Here is a 22,514-nt window from a genome sequence, read left to right as displayed (position 1 = left end):
AACTTTCTTTACACTATCCAATCAAACTTTGGGCAGAGGGAATTTTTGTGCCAGAGGGGGAGCGTGAATTAATGTGTAGGTTACATAGGTAAACAGATGGATTTCATATCAGTATTGATTGTTTAAGAGGACGTGACACCCCCTTCTTCTGGTCCTGTGAGATTAGATCAAAGGTGTGGCATTCATCCAGTTGAACAGACGCATAACTCGTTTTAATTGGGCCAAACTATCAGGGAGGACAGGTTCGAGCTACATGACGCGCGTAATTTTGGGGGGGGATTTTCGCAGATGTGTCAAGTCAAAGCAAACAACATCTCAATAAAATAATTGGAATGTGGAGGGCAGCCCTGTCAGTTGCCCGCCAGACGCAAAAACATAATGTGGGAGAAATAGGATACATAATGTTGCCCCCTTTTCCAGACAAGAATGCAACCACAAACGCACGCACATGCGCATAAGTGCACGCGTGTATGCACCTCTGAGTGCCGATGAGATGAGATACAGAAATCTTTAAACAGCTTTCTTGTTAGGTGAAGATGAAAATCTCCAAGAGTCATTCCACTCTCTCAGCCTCACACTGAGAGTCCTCTACTTGGCTCTGTTTGTCTTTGCAGCAAGGAGGAAAAGCAGCTTTATTCAATCACCGTGGACATGAGACACGTAACAAGCTCATTGAGTCTGCAGGCTGCTGTGAAATGACTCTGAATGAACTTCCAAAACAAAACCGGCAACACATGGTTGGGGCCAGATTACCATCTTGTTGAGCTCTTTCTTCCGAGGTGCACCTGAGCATATCCGGAATTTGATTTATGTCTCTGCTGAGAGCATGGCAGGTCCGACAGGCGTGCTCCTCTGCAGTTTACATTCTGGGTGTGTGATAGTGTATGTGTGAGAGAAAGAGCTGAAAATGTACTGCAGTTAGAGGGCTTACCGTGGATCCTTTGGGCATGGCCGTCTCATCCACTAGAAGGTAGAGGATGTTCAGCGCCACCATAATGACAGAGATTGCCTGCAAACACAAAGGAAGATATAGATTTGTTTACATACAGCATAAATGTAAGGTAATTGTTCCATTTCTTTCAGAATTTGCCATTGTGATATACTTAACTTGCTGATTTGCAGGAATGGTGAGGTATAATAACTATTTTGTCATTGTAAACCGCTCCAACATAAAGCTTTAAAAAAAAGCTAAACAATGAGAAGTAGGCAGGACTGTGACGCACGTGCCATGCTTCACCCTTCTCCTTTTCTAGTGGTATTAGATGGCATAAACAGTATCTTTCACACTGTAATTTATACAAAATCCCAGTTATTGCAAGTGGCTAATCAGCACTGTTTAAAACAACTATTAGATAAAAGTAGTTTCCCCACCCAGACTCTGTGGGAAAAGTTGAGTTTGGAGGTGACTGTGTTAGTCCCAGTGGCCACCAGCCAGGCTGCAGACGCCGAGAGCAAACAGAGCTTAATGACAGGTCAGCCTCAACACTTACCGTTCCTGCGAGCAGGATCAGCATCACTATGGGATACAACAAGTTCTTCTCCCATCCTGATGCCTTCTTTCTTCTCTCTAACAAACAGCAAAGTGCAATGTTAATCTTAAAGACACTGGGCCTCGTTTATGAAACGTGTAAGATGCAAAAATAAGTATAGTCATTTTCACATTCACTTTGAGATGCATTACTCTGGACTTGACTGAGAGTTGTTTATGTTTAATTATGATGATATATATATATATATTTTTTTTTTTAATCAGATTTTTTTCTGACATTTCACTTGTTTGAAAAAACATAAAGGGACAATCCCATGGCAGTTAACACACAATAGTTTATATCTGTGTGGACCAGAAGAAAATAAGCTATGTCATCCGTGCTAATGAAACATGTTTTTTCCCAGTGATTTCAAGTGACACTGGGAGTTATATTTGATGAAAATTCATTGGAGTACTTTGCAATTTAGAGAGACGGACCACAGAAACATGTCAAATGTTCTGCAAAGTTAGTGTATGAATCTGGGACAACGTTATTGATGGCTGATCAGCTGCACAGAGATTTTTTTCAAATTACAAATCTGTGGCTGATAATTATGTAATTGCACACAGGAGGATCAAACAGATTTGCCTTTATAAAGAGTGAACACATCACCTCAAATCTGACCTTTCACACACATCAAACAACCTTTTATTGGATGCTAGAGGTTTACTCATTAATGGAAATAAATCTGATTGATGGTAAATAAATCCTTAGTCTAAGAAAAATATTGAATCTCTTTTGCTTCTTTAAATATATGAGAAAGTTTGCTTGCTCTGAAATCCTTAATCAGAACTGATTTATGGTTAATTGTGTGATAAGACAAATTGAATATAGTTTAGCATAGCATATCAGATGCTACACTATAATCAATATTGCATTCAAATGTCATAACATAACCCTAGACCTGCAGTTGAGGAGGGAAAATTTGGCATCCAGAACAGATTTTTTTTTGGACAACAAGATATTTCAGTGGGAGATTGGGGAAGCTTGAATTTGGACTCATTTTTGTGCCCAAATATAAGCAGTGAAGAGTGTAACTTCACCACTTTAATATGTTCATCTGAAACCACACGACTTCTAACTGTATTGAGAAGATTCATATTGTTTATTTTAGTGAATTATATTGTAGGTTATGTGCACCAAACACATCTCACCTGCGAACGAAACCACAGCACCTCCAGGTAATACAAATCTCATAACCATCAACAACGATGCTCTTCCTCTTTAATCAGCCACACTCATCATTGCCTTAATTAACGGAAACAGTAATAAATCTCAAGATAAAATGAAACGCAGCAAAATTAATTTTGTGATTTATATTTTGGTTTCAACATCTAAGAGTGTGGTGGGCAAACCAACGTGACTTTCTTCCAAGCCAGATGAAACATTTCAATTTTATACCTACGTCGTATTTCAGCAGCTGATCAGTCATGTTTGTAGTTGCGACTGACAGCTTGTAAACCTCATGCACTCTGTCGCTGTAACACTGTTCTCCTACATTGTGTATGTGACCGTCCTTATATCTCTGACATATTGATTGTCTTTGTCTATTCCCAACCAACAGTCAGTCCTCTGTATTCTCAAAGTGTATTCAGTCTGCTTGCCCGAGAAGTTTGCCAAGTGAATTTTATATGCACCATCCTTCTAAATTAATGACATCACTAAAAGGCTTGCTACAATATAAAGTTTGCATCTTGTCCAATATCCTAAGTGCCTTTGTGCTCTCCTTTCCCTGAAACACGGCTCCCCAAAAGGCTCTGGCTTCATTTATAATATCCTAAAATGGATGGAAAATTATCAGGCAGTTCTGATCCAAGTCCAAATTAAGAAATTAAGGCAGATGAAGAGGGAGCAGCTGCCTGTCAGCAATATGTAAAAAGCTAATGTCTTTGCCATACATTACTCTAGTAATTCAAGGTCTTAAAACAAAATACATCAGTCTTATCAGAGGATGCAAACGCTTACCCAGTTTATTCTTCTGATTTCTAATATTGTCCAGTTCTTTGGTGAGTTGAAAAGTAAAGCTCCCTCGGATGTAGGTGTGTGAAGATGATCCTGTGGAAGAACAAACAAATTAAACTTTTACCATCATACAGTGCATCGGGCTTCACAAAATACTGTGCAGAGAGGTTTTTATTATTGCGATAAATATCAAGATTATCAACTGAAACTGTTTATCAATTGATATAAATTGTTTATACATATGCTATCTAAAATTAATATTATACCTGTTCAGGTACATCAGTTAATTAGAAGAATTTGAAGAAAATTATCTTAAAAAGTCAAGGTAAAAGAGGACTGCTCTTCCAACTCCAATTTTTAATTTACCAAAAGACAGTAGAAAAAAAAAATCCTCTGCCTCTCATCTTAAAATTGAATGAATAGGACTCTGAATAAACAACAACTCTTGCCACATCACATTGTGTCATTACTTCTTTAGCAAAACCAACACAGAGAAGCACAATATAAGAAAAACAACATGTATCCTTACAGTTTCCTTAAGAATTAAAAGATTAAGAAGCATCTAGGGCTTTCTAAGCAAATGCAGCTGAATAAGTGATTGTCAGCAAGCGTGAAAACCTCTAAAAAACACGACTGACAACTTCTCAACAGTCTCCTGATAAATTAAACATGTCAGCAGTTGGGGAAGTAATTCTGAAAGTACACAGCAACAGTGCAATAATCTTAAGCACACAAGGAAATATACAGCAGAAGGGTTAAACCCTCTAGAAATGTTATAAAAGACAGTTAATTTATGGATAAAAGTTATTTTATCACATGGTAACCATTAGATTTCACAAACTACTTCTACAGTTTGATTTAGCTTGTAATATTTTTTTAACGTAATTTTCAGACTTTTTTATTTATGCCATTTAACTTTTCTTCGTAAGAAAATTTCACCCAAGCATGTAATCCTGCTTATAGCACATGGCAATGTTTTTAAATTTCAACGTGATTTCACACTAAAACTACTCAGGAGCTGTCTCACACATGCCACAACTAGTTGAGTGGGCTCAGTAAGCCAGCAAGGGATTCTCCAGGAAAACCACAAGGCCAGCTCATTTAGGGCTAATTTATCTGTTTTACTCTGTTTTCCTTCCAGCTTGACATACTAGCATTGAAGGCCGGTGAAGCCAAAGTAGAAAAGTATCCATTTGCATCCCTCGGGGTGACTGGCAGATCGAGACCAATTAGCTCAGTGTTACACTGTTACTACCATGCAATAAAAATACCATCTTTCATCTTTGTTACAGGAGTGAGGGACTGATCACTTTGATCAAACCTCTTCCTTTCCACTGTCATTATGACACGCCCTGTCTGGATGAGTTTAAGTAGGTTACAAAGGTGAGATAGGAAGAGAGCAAGGTAGAAGTCTATGTCTAAGCCTTTAGAGATAACACTATCTGTCCTGGGATCTGAAAAGGGGAAAGTTTGAACCCTGAGAGCAAAATCAAAGAGAAAAGCGTAGCACCACAGGAAATGTTGAGAGTTTCGTTAGACTATTTTCCCCTTCAATCACAAACTAAAGTGATCATCTGGGAACTCAAATCTACTCAGTCAACTTCACTGCTTTATCAGTTTTTCATACGAACAGGATTTTAGATGTAAAAAGTAGATATAAATGACTTCTTCATAGCTGAAAAACGAATAGATTGCATTTAAAAACAAAGAATTTTTCAGTTGTTGAAGCAAAAAGGGGAAGTGATGAGGAACTGAGCTGCAGTATCTTCAATGACATCATTCCATACTGAAGTTACATATATCCTTCCTCTCCCTCTGCTGGCACCGTCAAGTAACAGACTGAGTTACAGCGAGGCAGAGATGCTGAGTGAGGGTTCTGGCAGCCAGGAGGGCTCAGAGTTAATTCAACATATCCTCTTCAACCTTCTCCGGTGCTCAAAAAATTACGTCATCCCCAAATATGCTAAACACCATGCTGAGAAAAGAGGCAGTGGCAAGGTCATTGTGCCGCATAGCATCTGGACAAGCACCATGTTGCTTTGTTTTCAGAATACCAGGATGTAAAAACATCACTTTGCAATAAATTAGTTATATACCCCAAAATCTACATAACACATGCATAAAAAAAAAAAGAGAGATTTTTTTTCTTGTCCCTACAACTTTAATATAAACTACTAGAGACATCCAGTGGTACACCACACCTGTGCTTGCAAATTAAATTCTGAATTTGTAAGCATATTTATAAATTTGTAAGCCAGATGTTCATAAATCCAGGGCCTGTCAGCCAGTTTTCAGCTTCTTTCATAAAGCTGAAAATGGAATCATCAGTTTTTACAAGCATTTGCTGTTTGTTGAGATGCTGAAGGGGACTGAGGTTTGCACAGATCCAAAGAAAACGTGGCCACACCTGAAAGATAAACCTGAGTGGATACAGTACTAAATGTTTAAATCTGCCTTACAATATATTTATGTGTTCGAGTCACAGAGTGTTTGACTTTAGCAGAGTTTCTGTGAGTTCTGCAAGTCATAAAAAGCCTTAAGTTTAATCATCTAAATTTAAGGCTTTAAAAAGTGTTAGATGTGCCCAGATTTAATGCTTGGTCTTAAATTATATTTACCTGAGTCTTAAACTTTTTACGATTTGTTTATTCATTGCTCTTTCTATAATTCTATCATTTTTTCATGCACTTTTTATGCACTGGTAGAATTTATTTGTCTCATCTGTACCGGTGTCATATTGTAACAAATATACTGTATATGTCCTATGTTCACAGCCTACTGTAGGCATTAGAGTTTGATAACTCAGATTTAAAAAGTACTTGAGTCACATACAAAAAAACCCCCAAAAAACAATCCAAGTCATAGTCAACTTGCTGAAGTCATCAAATGAGTTAAATAGTTATTAAATATTTACCAACACTTGCAAAAAACCCAACTACACTTTTAAATTTTAGCAACTTATAATCCGTTTCATGTCATAGAGCTGCAATATTTGGAACAATTTCTTAGTTTCTACTTACAACCATTCATCTATCTATCGATTTATTGGCATTTTCTTTACTGCTTGTATAAAAAAATAAGCAATTTTGACTGGTGTTTCTGTAATTACATGTTAAAACCACAAAGTAAGTGTAAATGGGCTGCAACAAACAGTTTATCATTACATAGTATGTTCATGTTATGTGAACTCTCTTGTTTTTCCACTTCAAAGAAAGTAGACACATGACTACTGATCCTCAAGATGTACTGATCCACACAATTTAAACCACAGAGATGTCCCTTTAAAATGGGCAATTACACATCGAGGGACCACAACAAAGAGCCCCACACGTAAACAAACATGAATGCATCGACTGATGAGGCTCAACAGTTTGCTTCTAGAAAACACAAACCGGCGAAGGGGATAATCTATCAGAGAGCGGACACAGGTGAAGCAAGAACACACTGACGTCTCTGGAGTGTGTCCTGTGAACTGTTCCTGAACCGATTTCTTTTCAATTCTCTCAGATCAAAGAAATGCCACCCGAGCCTTCGGTTTCACCAACATAGAAACATGAAAAACAAGTATTTGCATGTGGATAAAAAAAACACTTGTCTGATAAGGCAGAAAATCCTCCCTCACTTCTAACTCCCACCTCTTTAACAAGCAGAATGAACTGCAGTTTGGCCTCAGTCCACTGTCAGACATGTGTTGGCCACAGTTATTTTTTTCCCCTCACAGGGACTTCAAAAGATCAAACAGTTAAGGAGATGATAAAGAACAGATTACAATTATTCTATCAGATAGTTCAAAGCTGGGCAGTGTGGAATGAGCCCCGAAGAGACCGTACGCATTGGTGGCAGTCTATGGAGGAGGCAGGCGGTGCATTCAAAAACACACACGCTATCAGAAAGAGATCTTTCTTTTACCTTCCTGGTTTGAAAGGACGCTTGTCCTCTTCATTTACTCACATCTGTACACTTGGTTGCGTGCTTGAGTTCATGCTAAAGTAGGTTTTGGAACTTAACTTCCTGCTTTTAGAGATAATTCCATGTCAAACAAGGATTTTATGGAACACAGAGGGGCTGGACATAGGAGGGAAATGCAGGCTAAAAAAAAAAACATTTTTATCATCTTTGAACTCTAAACTTTCCCTTTGTGTGCAATTCCTAAGAAAAGCAAAGGACTTTGGTCGCTTTTTCAGACATCAATAAAAAAGCAGGTCTTTAATGTCCACAGCAGCAAGCCGCAAATTCCTCAATAGCTTTAATTTCCTCCCTATTAACCAGGATACCATTCTAGTCCCGACATTAAATGAGGCAATCACTTCACCAGTGGTGACAGAGGCTCTGCAGAAAAACTTCCCAACCATAAAATATCGTCCACGGTTAAGGTGGCTACTTTGACCTTTGGCAGAAAGTTAGAAGAGCGGAGCCGTGTGTGGAAAAACCTATGTCAAAGTGTGTGTGAATTTCTTTTGCCCCGCTGAATTCTCGATGCTAATTGATTCCAGTGAGGCCAGCCTTTATCACACCCAATAGTGCAGTCAACCTCTACCCCTGCCTATAACGTGCCAACACGTCTCCCACAGACATACCGTTTAATCTCCTCTGAAGGGCTTCCTCCTGCAAATGGATGCAGTAAATCTGCTCATCCAGGTCCTCCAGGATCTAAAGGGGAGGGGAGCAGAGAAGGGAAAGATGAAATGGGTTATAATTAGGTCCAAAGTGGGACTGGAGCGATGGCAGATGGGAGGATGAGTAGGTGATTTATTTGTAGTCCTGTCATGCTTTTAATGGCTGAATGTTGGAGCTTTAGGAACAGAAGAGCACAATGTAATAGATCTGACACGGATTCTGTTAAAAAAAAATACAATAAAGCATTTCTAACTTAACCACATAAATATTTAATTTGAATTGTTACCTACCGTCGGTTTCACTAATAACTGGCCCATGACAGTAAACATCCTGGACATCCCCACAGGAGTGCACACTTAATAGAAAACAGACAACAACTATGATTATCACTTCTGTTTAAGTGCAAAAGGGAAAATAAAATTAGGGACGTTTATGTGCTGTGCATAAAATTGAATCAAACAACTTACTTAGCAAAAGCAGTCCTCCCATCAGGGATATACAGGAATAGAGGTATGGCAGGTAGAATTCCCAAAGATCTAGAAGAAATTATTTCATAGTTTTTTTAGTTGATTTAACAGATTCATTTTTTTTATTTGCAGTGTGTAATGCATGTTTTCTAAGCACTTTTTAGGTCAGAGTTAAATTTCAACATTCTGCATTTGAATTTCTATTTAGAGCTGGAATCTGGACTAGTTTAGATCAGCTCTATTGTAACTTCTAAACTTATTTGTCACATTAATTAAAAACAGAACAATTTGAACATGGGCAGACTGTTTAAAATAAAGAGGTCGAATGGAATTTAAGTACATTTGAAAAATGAGGTAATAAAAATTATTTAATTTATATTTGGATAAGTCAAAGAAAAAATGTGTTAACTAAAAAAAATATATGTATTATTCTGAATTTTTCTAGATAATATAATAAAACAAAACATATCAGAAATCTCAAGGTTCTTTTTTTCTAAACTCTGTTTTCTTTTTTCCAAACATTTACAACTCAAATGATAAAATTCAATAGTTTGTAAAGGTTTTCAAAATGAGGTTGGTTTCCTCTTAATCTCATTGTCATGAAAGTGGTGTGGATGGTGGTGAGGCAGACGCTGTAGACCCAGGTATGATGAATAAGGAATTTAATAAGGCAACACACAGTCCAAAAACAGTCCCAAAGCCGGGCAGCACGGCCGAGCTAAAGCCAGGGCTCGACGCCGGTAGCAAACGGTTAACGAGGGACGAAAGGTAGACAGGGCACACAGGAACGGCACGACAAACGCCAAGGGCGGCAAGTAACGACAAGGACCCGACAAAGAACAGACACACAGGTGACACTAAATACACTGGGGGTAATCATAGAAACGAGACACACCTGGGAACAATCAAGGGGAGGACAGGACAACGAAGAGACTTAAGGGGACAGAAAACTCTAAATAAACACAGAAAGACACAGATCATGACACTCATCCTGTGAACCATTATGTGCAAAATAATTTTTCTACTTTAACTTTTATGGAGTGATCGATACTGGGTCATAAAGTAGATATTTAAGAGCTCTCGCTTTTTAATAAGGATATTTCTCAGTCACAGTGGAACTGTGCCCCTGTCTGACCCTTTTACAGGTTACATTTTATAGCTACAATAGGGACAAGGTGAAGAGCTTTACAAAAAGTGAATGGTTCACCCTTGCAGAATATTTTCTAAACTTCAAAGCACAATGAAACACCAGCTGGTCATGAACATATTTTGATGCCGGTTTGAGGTTATCCAGTCATGATCATTATTTAGTCCAGAAGAATATGAATTATAAAAGTCACTTTTTTAGTCCAAATGTAGCCTGAACAAAAATGATGAAGGTCAAGTTTAACCCTTACATAATATTGCACCAACATTATTTGGACACTAACGGATATGTTTAGATGTTTCTGTGTCTTATGTCAAAAGAATCTCCATGTAACTTAAAACAAAATTAGTTAAATTTGAAAATGCATAACATTAATAGTTTAATTGAAGAAAAAGATATTAAGCCACTTACCATAGAGTGATTCCATACTAGCTGCATCATTGTCAATCAGGGCTGATGCCACCCACACAATGCCAAGAATGAGCAAAGCCAGCAGGAAGAGCATCACAAACGTCTCCAGAATGCGAGCCTTTATGCCCTGACAGAGGACAAATTATGGGTTAATGTTGAACATAAATATCACAGTAGAAATCATCACAAAAGACATAATATTTCATCACAGTAATATTTTGTTTTTTGTTTTCTGTAACTCATGCAGTCAAAATAATACAATTGGAGCAGCAGAAGTCAATTAGAATGGCTTTAAATTAACAATGAACTGTCAAAGATATGTTCCCTATTTTCATACAAAATGGTCAAATACTCAGGCTTTAAAATGAATTCGGTTCCTGGGACATGGACACTTCTTGCGTGTCAATTTGAATTTTCAAGGATACCATTCAGGCATATCTTTCATTGGGTAATTCAATGACCTACGTGCATGAAACACATTTTAACATTTACAAACACTGTTAATTCAATCAATTCATAATTTTGTGAATTATAAAATAGATTTACGATTCTTTTTTTCTTCTTCTAAAACCCAAGACTGGCGTTGACAAAAGTTGACCAGAAACCAGCTAGAACACCTGGACAGCTAACTCGACACCAAAGGAAATGTGATGTAAAATGACCAGAAACACGGAACATGGAGAGTGCTGCTCAGGAATACAGTGAATTGACCCGATTCTTCTGTACAATAACAATTTATTTTTGCACAAATAGAGACAAAAAATATTTCCAAACGTCCACTCATTTCAACATAATGGTTAATAATTAATAATGGGCAATGTCTCCATATTGCCCATTAAGCAAATTCAAAATACTTCTACAATTTCACAGTACTGTGTACTTATTTTTATCTGACAGGTTTATTTGTTTCTACTTTAGGATTTAAAGTAATAATAACAAAACTTTTGCAAGAAGAGGATGGTTACATTTTCTTGTATGGGATGTTCCTAATTATGGAAAATGATGTATAAAAAACCTTTTGCATCATTCTCTTGTCGAAATTTAATTGAAAAACAGCTCAAATCTTGATTTCTTATTATTTCTATATTTAAAAAACATTTTTCAGTTCTTTATCAATTTTATCTAGTTATTAGGATCCAATGTGAACGATCGAAAGAGTCACTTGAGGCTCCGGAGCCGCAGATTGCAGACCCCACTCTAAAAACCCCCAGAATACCTGGAGAAGAAGAAAAAAAAAGTAGACAAAGGGTGAACATTTGTACCCATACAGAAAGACTTGCTCAACTTATATTTACCAAAGTGACATTCGTGTTCACCATTTATTTACCTTTAAGCTATCCTTACATAAAAATACTTACTGGATGCCACTTCCAACATCTGACATTTTCAACAGGAAGCAAAATTCCCCCAACACCAAATCACTCCTTTTTAAACTGCCTCACCTAATAACAGCATGACTTCCACTAACCCTACACAAACATCACATAAAGGCTCCCATGGATCTGTGTGTAAAACAGCTCTTTTATACACGCTTATTGTAGTCTATAAAATAGGCCCAACAGAGGCTGACAGTGGCAGAGGCGAAATTAAAAAGAGGAGGGGAGCAGGGGTGTTCCGAGGGGCGCAGCTACTGTCTGCGATCAAGAGCAGACCTCCCATATGGGGCCGATTAGCAACTCCCTGAGTACCGCGGCCAAGTCCCATGTTGTGTAGACGAGAGAGTTTTGGGGTAATTTGGGTTTTCCGGGTCACAAACTGCTGAGTGGTTAATAAAGCCCCTTCCTATCTGTTCTCACAGTTTCTAAAACCTCCCTCCTCTGGTGGAGACATGAGCTGTCTAGGGCAGAAAGATGGATAGGTGCTCCCAAACACATGTAAGGTACACAACCAGACATGGGATAACAAGCGTTCCCTGCCTTTTTGGGGAGTGCCATTTAAATTAAGGACATGTGAGCAATTTGTTACCAACTAACATAATGGCTGTGTGGTTGCTGTTCAGTATTTGCCAACAAGTACATTAAGGAGAACCCTCTTCGAATGCTTCGCCTCTTAATCATGAGGCCACTTTATAGAGTGGACCCGGCTGCGGTTTGAGGAAGTAAATCATACAATGTTCTTCATTCCTCAGCACCCTTCCAAGTACACCTGTCCTTAGGGGTCTGCTTTATTATACAGTTCCACCACTGTATAAAAGCTTTTTTCTTCCCATAATAAAATGTATTGGTAACTTACTTTAAAATTGCGACATTGTTTTATGTATACACGTACAACACAAACACTGGGTTGCCAAAACAGTTTTAATTTTGTCACACCGCAACCACAAACTGTGTTCTATTGAGATTTTATGTAATAAAATCATTATTTTCAACTGAAAAGTAAATGAACTGAAACTTTTGTCCTTAGCCAACACTTTGTAGAATCACCTTAAGCTGTATTTACAGATGCAGTTCTTTTGGAATAAATCAGGGTAGCTTTGCAGATTTACAAAGCAAACTCTTTGTCCGTTTTTCTTTTCAAAACGGTCATGCTGCCGTTGATCAATCAAACTGGTCAGAAAGCGTCAAACTGGAATTTTAAATTGAATTTAGGTCTGGGGTTTGATTGGGTCGGATGAATATCCCTTGACTTAAACCATTCTATTAGACCTGTGATTGTATAGTTGAGGTCCTGTTTGAACATAAACCTCTGTCCGCCGCAGGCTTCAGTCTTTAGCAGACATTAAATGACTTCCTTTCAGCTACAATTAGCCTTCTTATCAACTCTGAGCAGCTTTGCTATTCCCTGCTGAAAAAAAACATCACGTCATGCTGCTGCTGTCATATTAACTTAGTAGCGCACCTTCCTTCACACCTTTATGTGTCCCTGGGATAACTTTTAAACTACAAGGACTTCTCATGTCTTTTTTTCAACTGTTATTTTTTTTCTTGACACCCCATAAGAAAGGACACATTTGGAGAGTCAATTATTACTAGTGGTCTTGTTGAGAAATGCAACCACTGGTTTGTATCTCTGCAGCTCCTCCAGTTACCGAGGGCCTGTTAATTGCTTCTTTGATTCATGCTGTCCTGATATGGAGGGTATGAATCAAATCATTGGCCATATCTTTACAAGTTGTGTCATAATCTGTTTTCAAATGGTTGATAGAACAATGTCTTTTGAAATATTGAAAGCTTAGAATATTCCTTTATCACATAATTTCTCCTTAAAGCCCTCCACAACTTTATCCCCGACCTGTTTTGCCGTTTGTTCACTAATGTTCCCTAACAAACCTCTGAGGCCTTCACAGAACAGCTGGATTTATACTGAGATTAAATTACACACATTTGGACTCTGATTACATATTAGGTGACTTTTAAAGGCTCACACTAGATTACATTTAAGGATATCAGGGTCTATTGAGTGAAATACAAATCAAAACTACATGTTCTAGTATTTTTAATTTATAAAAATAAAAAAAGTTAAAACCAATGTATTACTTCCCTTCAACTTCCCTCTATTTTGTGTTGGTCTATTACTTAAAATCCCAAATATCTGAAGCTTGAAAAAGTTCAAGGGATCTGCATAAGTTTGCAAATCACCGTTTCTGATAAAACATCCATACATAACCACACATCTATTGAGTCTGTATTACCAACCATTATAGAAAAATAGGACTGCAGACTTATTTACATCATTGGTGTAAATCCCCTACAGCATCCCTTTGCTATTATTGAGCAATTACATGCCAATCACCTCTTATTTCAGGAAAACCCTCAGTGAGGGTAGAATTTTCTAGCACAACAAAGAAGATAATGGGCAGAGACCAGAGTGCCCCAGTGTGGCTAACACAAACACTACAGCTACTTTACAGGTGACTGGACAGGGACACAGAAGAACCATTTAAAAACATCAACAATGTTTGCACATTTTTTTGTGCAAAAATATTCTGAAATTGGTGACTCTATGCATCTACATATTTGACTAATAATTTTACTCACTGTCTTGTTCATTAAACTCTTGCATCCTTTGTACATTAGGCGGACATGTTAATCTTGCATACAAATACACTCAACACAAGAAGAGGAGAAGAAAAAAGACCAACAAGAATAAAGAGGAAAAAATAATGAGAGGGAACAACATAGGGAGACTGGAGTCAGCGTCTGAGCAAATCTCAATCCCCAGAGTTAAGAGAGGTGAGAGAGGAATGCTTTCAGGGACTTCAACCACGTCCCACATGTGCACTCTTAAGGATGCATCAAAACACGCAGAAACCATAGGCAGGACATGTGTCCAGTCAAGCACACCAGTCCACCTTAACAAGCTGTCCATGCCACACTGAAGGTATATTCCCTTTAGATATGTCTCTCAATCATTTATAAGGCTCAAATCATTCCACATTCACGTCATTTAGGGCAAAAGCAGAGCTCATCACCTCCTTCACTGTCATCTACAATCTACTGTTTCAGGCATAATTTCACTCAACACATTATTGGAGAAGAATAGTGGCTTTGTTTTGAATCACAAAACAAAGCCACTATGATAAAAGTCACAAGGATGAAAGTATGGTTCATAAATAGAAGCCGTCCAAAAGAGTCATCATTAATGATCAAAGTTTTAATAGTCAAACGGTGAAGGCTATGGAAAAAAACTACAAAAAAAAAAACCTGTGCCTTGGCATCCAGAGTGCCCGTTGAAAGTTTCTATTCTTGCTATTCTAAATGTGTAACTACCTCTAAATATAGCAGATCTAAAATATTCAGCATCCCCTGATCCTCACACCGACATCCAGCAAGGGGCTGGTTGCCTGCTTCAAATCTGCTTATACAATACTGGAGAGATTTCCAAGAAAAGTGAAAAGCATCATAAGAGACATGTGACATTTATTCATCAAATAATGCCAAACAAAAGTATTCATAACACTTAAACTTTTCTACACTTTGTCACATTACAACCACAAACCTAATGAATTTATTTTATTGGAAGTTAGCAGTTAATTGTAAAATCAAATGTAGGAAAAACTACCCATGTTTTTGAAAAATTTTATGCAAAACCAAAAGAATAAATAAGTAAAACTGAAAAATGTGCCATGCTTTTTTAATCCACCTCTAAGAATCAGGATCAAAAAGTGAAGAGTATGCTACAATCCTACCAAGGCATGGCGACCCAACTAAACTGTCAAGTTAGCTAATAAGAGTCATAATCAGAGAGGAAACAAGGAGGTCCATGGCTCATGTGGACTACACAACTGTTAGCAGTGGAGACCACTTCAAAATGAAGGCCAAGTAGCTCTATTGGCCAACATGCAAAATACTGTGTGTGAGGGAAAACTTAACACTTGGACAATAACCCTAAACAAGTTCTACCAGAGTACAAGGCCAGGTTTAAATCCCACAGCGAAGTTGTGCCAAAAGTTCAAAATCAATTTTGGTAGAAAATGCCAATCTGACTGAAACCGAGTAGTTTTGCAATGAAAAATAGGCAACACTGATTGAGACACATCCCAAAAAGACTTGCATCTATAAAATCTTCAAAAGGTGGCTGAATGCTTATGTATGCCACTTTATAATGTTATGCTTGCAACAAAATTTCAAAACTATGCATGTTTCATTTCCCTCCTTTAAAATTATGAACGACTTTGACTTTCTGTATTGAATAAAACCCAATAGGTTTCAATGTAACAAAACATGAAAAGATTAAAGAGGTACGCAATCTGGAAGGTACTGTACTTAATGAAGTACTATGTCCAGTGAAATACTCCAAGACCTAAATAGATGTGAATCATTTTCCCAATTTAAAGAATCAATTGAACTGGAAACTGCTAGGTTTAAATTTAGCCTCAGCAAGAGACTTGATGCCTATAGCGAATACCTCTAAAAGCGAAATAGAGACAAGCTATTTGTAAAGCTCCTACGGCCACACTAATAAAGAATAAATAAGAGAGAAAAGTGAGAAAATGGAAGAGGCTCCAACAGGAGCTTTCTTGCTGCTGCCATCAATTTTGAGAAGGTCAGTAGGTGGTGGCAGAGACCGTTCTGCGCACCATCTCTCTGCTGACTGTCAGGTAAGCGTGCAACAAGGGCCAAGAGTGTAAAAAGTAAAGGAGGGGGCAGGGTCCATTTCACATCTCTACAAAAACACTGTTCTCTTTGGTAAAGACGTGCCAGATGCTCTGGGACCTTGTTAGTGTATCCTTCAAGCAGTCGGCAGCAGCACAATGACCGTGTCAAAGACAGAAAGCAGAAAAGAAGGACATTCCCCTGTAAACCTCCTCAGTACACTTCTAAATACCGTTTATACTTCTTAACAAAGCAACGATGACATCTGAGACTGGAAAATGGTCACCACTGCAGCAAAACGCAGATTTATTTCATTCAACTTTAGTACACAGTCACTTCAAAAAAGAAGAAGCATCCATTCTTTTTATTCATAAAGTGTGCTTCTCAGAAATGAAGAAATGTTTCCTCAGTTATTTATTTATTTATTCTTACACCCAGCAACACAAGTCATACTTTTCCAACACTGCCCAAATGATTGATATCTTTCTCTGAGCAAAAACAGCTTAGACTTTGGTCAAGAATCAGTTAAGTTTCATTCGCAACGTTTCACTTCAGTTTAGAAAAACTGAGTCATGAAAGGACAGGAAAATCTTGTTTGTCCTTTTTAAAATTCCCCCGCTCGAGCTAATATGTTGCTGTGGTAACCAACATTGTAACGGGCAGCTTTAGGGAGACACTATGACCCTAAAGGAAGGTATGTAAACACCACTATATTCTCCGGCTGGGCCTGCCTAGAAAGAAGGCCTGGGAAAAATGTCTGCATGTGCAGGAGATTTGAAATAAATATCCAGGCTCCCATTGTGGAGCGCCAACAAAGAGGAGTATCTTAGTAACACCAAACAGGGTTTGCTCGGCGAGACGTTTTCACCCTCTCCACCTCCCCTTCCTCCACAATAAACACACTTCTCATCATCGGCGGGTTAGGGCTTAGGATGAGATTGATGAGGAGTTTCTTTAACTACCAGATGAAACCTGTTGGCCCTTCGCTGGGTCAGTCGCAGGGTCAAACTCGTTCCAACTCGTTCCAGGATCAAAAAGATTTCAATACTGGTTGGGACTAAAAGACTATTCAACACATAGCGCGTTGGCAGCTTAAAATAATAATTAGCAGCTGAAACAGATGGGAAAAAATAGAAACCCTTTATGCTTCTATACTAAAAATAGATTAAGGTTGTCTTTATCAAAATGTGTTTTAACAAAAATAACTTCAAACTACCTCAGATTTAGTTTAGTTGATTGAAGCCACTTAGATGGCTGGAGAGTACACTTTTATAGTCTTTGGAAGGAAATGCAAATTAATTCAGTAGGTTATTATTGTTCCAATTTAATGAGGTTCACTATTAAACAAAATCTGTAAGTTGAGCTCCATTAACTCTAATAAGTTACACTAACAACTAACACCACAACAACCCTGGGCACCCAAAGTAATACAGGTCTTAAGCAAAAATCTGAGAACACGGCCATAAAGTGGGAGACATTTTACAGCAGCAACTAAAGCTAGATCATAACTTCTGACATCACAACCCTTAGTCGCCCTGATTCATCCACAATTTGGACAATTTGTTAAACTGTTAATCATTCAGGGTGACAGAGGCCCTAAAGAGTGTCGCATTAAAAAAAACACACGCATTAAAAAAGAAAAAACATCCACATTTCCATCCTTATTCCGTTGGCGTCTTTTAGTGCATCGTCAAAAGTAAACACAGCCACATGAAAAGGCTGACTTATAGTGTTAGCGGTGAAATTCATCATTCACTTCATTTCCGCAGGCAAAGAGACCTTGCGGGGCTACAACATAAGCCCAGGAGGTTAAAATGCCACATAAAACCTTATTACATCTTGGTCTAATGCTATTATTGGATGAAAGGATAATATCACATTATAAAAATGGAGATCTGTGTTTTACGTTCTTCTTGCTGTCGGAGACACTATTTCCTTTACAGGCGGCTACGTTTTTTTTTTTTTGGGGGGGGGGGGCTTGGTGGGGGTACTTGAGTGTCAGCCCACCCCCTCCCTCTCCAAACACAATATATATCTAAAAGTGAAGCTCAACACTGAACAGTGCTTCCTCTGAACAGATTTATGGAAGCTAAGCTGCAGGAATAAATTTTGTTCAAGTCTTATTTGTTAAAAAAAATCTATACAGTACCTTAAACTTTTTCTAAACCACAATTTTCAATACATTGTACTAGGATATATTTTTTGTTTCATGCAGATGTTGTGTGCTGGGTTAAGGGTGAGCATTTATCACATAGTATATCATTTACCGTGATAAATTTCTTATCATAAGAATTTTGATTTATTGTTGTCACAATAAATTCTAATTAATGACATTTAACAAAAAAAGGTCTGTATTACCGGAATTGATGTTTTTACTATTATCTCCAATGGTTGTTCATTGAAAGCACCAATAAATCAATACATTTGAAAATCTGATTAAATGCAATTGCCATGTACAGTTTAATGCTACAAATCATGATTCTTTATACGATTACCAACAAGAATGTTTTTATAGGGCAGTATTTGTATTTGAGGGCCTATAATTGCTGTGCCACAGTTGTAGCCATAAACAAGAAAAAAATAGTTTTAATCACAAAATATCTTGATAAAGCTTTAAATTCCATCTCATCCACTCCTATTCAGGGAATTAGTTTTCCACCCCACATAGCGTTTTGCATGTTTTGGTCTTATCTGGGCAGAGTCCTTTCTTCCACTCTGCCCCCAAGGCTCCCCTTACTGGAGCTATGGATCTCTGCAGCTCCTCCAAAGATGCCTCTTGGTTGCTACTCTAACTAACGTTCGTCCTGCTCTGCCCATCAGTTTGGGGAAACTGTTTTAGTCGGTTTGCAATTGTGCCATGTTCTTCCCAGTTTCAGAAAATCAGTAGAGAAATGTCTTGCAAGATGCTTGAAACTCTGACTTTTGCTTTATAACTCTGCCATGAACATCTCCACAGCTTTATCCCTGACCTGCAGTGTGTGTGTCTTGAAAGCATCATGATGCTGTTTGTTCACTGATGTCGACTGGATTTTATTAAATCAGTTGATTAAAGATTGCTCTGACTCATTTGCAAAACAGTTTTCCATCATCTTCTGTATGCACTTCTATGCACTACTTTGTATTGATATCACAATACCTAACAAAAAATAACAAAATACATAGAAGGTATGGTTGTTATGTAACCAAAGTGGTATTGTGACTTTTAAAAGGACTATACTACTATGTTGGACCACTGCTGTATATTTTGAACTGACAGGTTTTGGAGTAATTTCTTTATAACTAAGATTCTAAAGACAGAATTGGTCCCCTTCATCGCTATGTGTCGGGTTCCAATTGTTCCCCCCAATATACAAGTTAATACAACATGTTTCAATTTGTCCCTCTCTCAAAACACTAAAAAAAACAGAAACTTGTTCAAATTAAAAAGAACAAACAGGAGAATTGTTGTCCTTCCTACACACCAGGACCAGCTGTCTACATAAGAAATCCAACTGAAACAATTAGTGGCCTGCCTATCCACTACAGTATGGACTGATTTTTATGTGCTTTGGCCAGGAGGGACATAAACCAGAGAGGTTTCAAACTGTGACACAGGATAGAGGCATATTAAAGGTAAATCTTTCCCTTTCCTTTCTGCAAGGCTCTATTGTCCTGTCATGTTGCTGCCACTTTATGGACTTCTGGGACACGAGCACCCAGCCTTTTTTTTTTCTCCTTGGGGTACGGTTTGAGGGAAGAAGGGGGGTTCGGGTAATCAATTAAACGAGGAAGTTCGCTGAGCCTTACAACTCGATTATTAGCCTGTGCTTTTGAAGTTTTATTTTCGGGGGGCTGGGGAAGGGGTGACAAGGAATCAGGCTTTAAATCAGTGGGGCCGATGCAGCAGTGTTGAAGCGTTTGCAGCCTATGGCCTTATTGAAAGGGTTTGTCAGGATGTGGCACTGAGCGAAGACCAGATTCAGACTTTCATGCTTAATGAGCTTTTTTTTGCTGTGGCAGTTACAGTGGCCTGTCTGAGTCAAGCAGAGGGCACAGGCTACGCACCTGCTGCCACTGGCTGTTCACAGAAAATTTCCTGCACCATGCTCATGTAACTCAATATCAATCAATGCACAGAAAACCCATGGAGAAATACCTTAGAAATATAATCGAGTTTCTACGAAGTAAAAATGTATAGAATTCTGATTGTCTAAGAATAATCAAGGATGTTCAAATTTGATTTAGATGATAAAGTTCAGAAAAGTTCCCAAAGATATTGTGTGGCTTCTGTCTTCCAGAACAAGCTATGAGTAAAGCAAATCTAGAATGGAGAATTTGAGATTTCTTGTACCTTTTTCGATCCAGCAAATCCCTCAGACTCCAGAAAGAAATAGGCAAATGGCATCAGGACAAAGAGGCAAAGGTTGGAGAACAGCGACACCAGGTTCCACAGACCTGCAGAAACCCAACAAGCCATTAGCAGCACATACAGAGGAGCAATTCCCAGTTTACTACTTTAACTCTTAAAGATACCACGTGACCCACTTTTGCTGGTTTCCCCTCTATCCTGCTAAAGTAGTTTGCCATAAAACGGGTTTTATCAAACAGCATCAGCTTTTAAATTATGGACTCCGGTGCCACCTAGTGGATTTCAAGTAACCTAGCAGTTTTTTTGTTGTTTTTTTAACAACACTGAAGTCTGGAAAATTTTCATTTTTAACCTAGGAACACTGGAACTACCTAACAGTTTTTGTTTTTGATATTAACCATGTTAATCATTTCCCCTCCCCAATCATATAAACTGCAACTCACAATGACAATTTGCAATTCAAAATTCACTTATTTCCTTCACAAATACACCACAGGGTAGGTATGGCAAAGACTTACTATATTCAAACATGACACAAATTTGTCTGAAGAGTATTTTTATTTGACACAATCATGTGATAATTTAAATAGCAACAAGTAATAATTATTCTTGTCAGATCCATGAACAGCGTAAAGTACTGACCATGAATGAGGGAACCATTGAGCCACTGAATGTAGTAGTTTCTGGGGAAGGAGAGGAGGATCTCGCTGCTAATAATCGAGAAAGGCAGAAGGAAGACGGCACCGCCGGACACAGCCAGCGTGAAGGTGCACAAATATAATCTGTAAATGAAACCAAGACACACACAGACACACACACGCACACATTAAAAACATCCCCAATCCAAGCAAAAATCTTTTACACCTTTACAAATTAGATAAGGCTATGATTTAAAGCTTTGTGCTATGACCGTTGTTGTGAGGGGAGATTAATTTGTTCCACCTGTGCGATGTATCACTCTAGAATGTATACAGAATTTATCTGCATTTTCACATTTTTAATAATACTACAACTTTACTTTCAGCCTTGTGCTATCTTTAAAATTGCATAAAGTATATATTTTCTAAAAGAATCTTAATTCCTCAGAGCAAAAGTTGAAGCTTGAAAGCAATTAGCTTTTACTTCTTTGTTGAAATAACATATTAATTTTTAAAACCACATTCCTACATCAGCAACCAAATATTTATTTATTATATTATATATTATTATTTTTCTTGCAGTTGAAAAATAAATAAACATCTTGTCTGACAAGTTGTTGGTCTGTAAATTAAAGGAATTCTAAAAGTTATAGATGAAAAACTTAAAATCGCATCATTTCTCAAAGACGAGCGAGATAAAAACAGAAACGCTTACGATATCCTGTTGACGACAGCATCTTCATCCTCGTGATCATCTGGAAAGTAAACAAAAACACTTTGGTCACAGAGCCAGACATTGTAGACCAGAATGCTAACAGTGTTGGACATCACACATTTTCAAAAATAGATTGATTTATTTTGAACACCAGAATAAATGACTGAGTTTTAAAACAAAGGATTACGCAGGTTGAAACACAAATGCTTGGTTTCATCAGAGCAGAATAAAGTCCCCAAGAATATTTTGGGATGCGCTTTGATGTGTTTCGAGGAACAGGCACATGTGAAGTAACATTCTAAGAATGCAGTAGTATTGTCACATACAACACAATTAGGATTCGAAGAAAGTTCCTGTAAGTTTCATGTCTGACTAGTTTCTGACTTTTAATTTTCTCATTTTTGAATAACTAAATTTCTCTAATTTTCTCCACCTTTTGTTAGCCATATCCTCAGACTGTTCCTCAGTAGCCACTGATGATTGCAGAGAAGGATTTGTCAGCATTATGAAGGTATTTTATTGTGAACAAATGTCTTTACATTGCAAGCAGCTAAAGTCCTAAACAATTAAGGGTGGATACAGTTCATGCTCACACAAAGCTAAAGGTGATAAATGGCTCAATAGAAATGGGTTTGGTCTGTTCTA

At 37.8% G+C, this 22,514-nt stretch overlaps 1 protein-coding gene across 1 annotated transcript in view; it reads right to left on the bottom strand.

Annotated features, from left to right (window-relative positions):
• Positions 1 to 22,514, bottom strand: part of lmbr1 (limb development membrane protein 1) — a 38,795-nt gene that overhangs the window by 11,790 nt on the left and 4,491 nt on the right. The window contains exons 3-12 of the mRNA XM_028005304.1: positions 21,870 to 21,909; positions 21,159 to 21,298; positions 20,499 to 20,602; positions 10,134 to 10,260; positions 8,576 to 8,644; positions 8,399 to 8,463; positions 8,069 to 8,141; positions 3,495 to 3,584; positions 1,491 to 1,567; positions 932 to 1,009 (exon numbers count right to left, since the gene is read on the bottom strand). Of these exons, the coding sequence (XP_027861105.1) occupies positions 932 to 1,009; positions 1,491 to 1,567; positions 3,495 to 3,584; positions 8,069 to 8,141; positions 8,399 to 8,463; positions 8,576 to 8,644; positions 10,134 to 10,260; positions 20,499 to 20,602; positions 21,159 to 21,298; positions 21,870 to 21,909 (863 nt within the window). The remainder of the gene's footprint in view (positions 1 to 931; positions 1,010 to 1,490; positions 1,568 to 3,494; positions 3,585 to 8,068; positions 8,142 to 8,398; positions 8,464 to 8,575; positions 8,645 to 10,133; positions 10,261 to 20,498; positions 20,603 to 21,158; positions 21,299 to 21,869; positions 21,910 to 22,514) is intronic.

Source organism: Xiphophorus couchianus, chromosome 21, assembly GCF_001444195.1.
Source record: "Xiphophorus couchianus chromosome 21, X_couchianus-1.0, whole genome shotgun sequence".
Classification (NCBI taxonomy): Eukaryota; Metazoa; Chordata; class Actinopteri; order Cyprinodontiformes; family Poeciliidae; genus Xiphophorus; species Xiphophorus couchianus.
The sequence above is the reverse complement of the archived record's forward strand: the minus strand, read 5'-3'. Positions and strand labels throughout refer to the sequence as shown.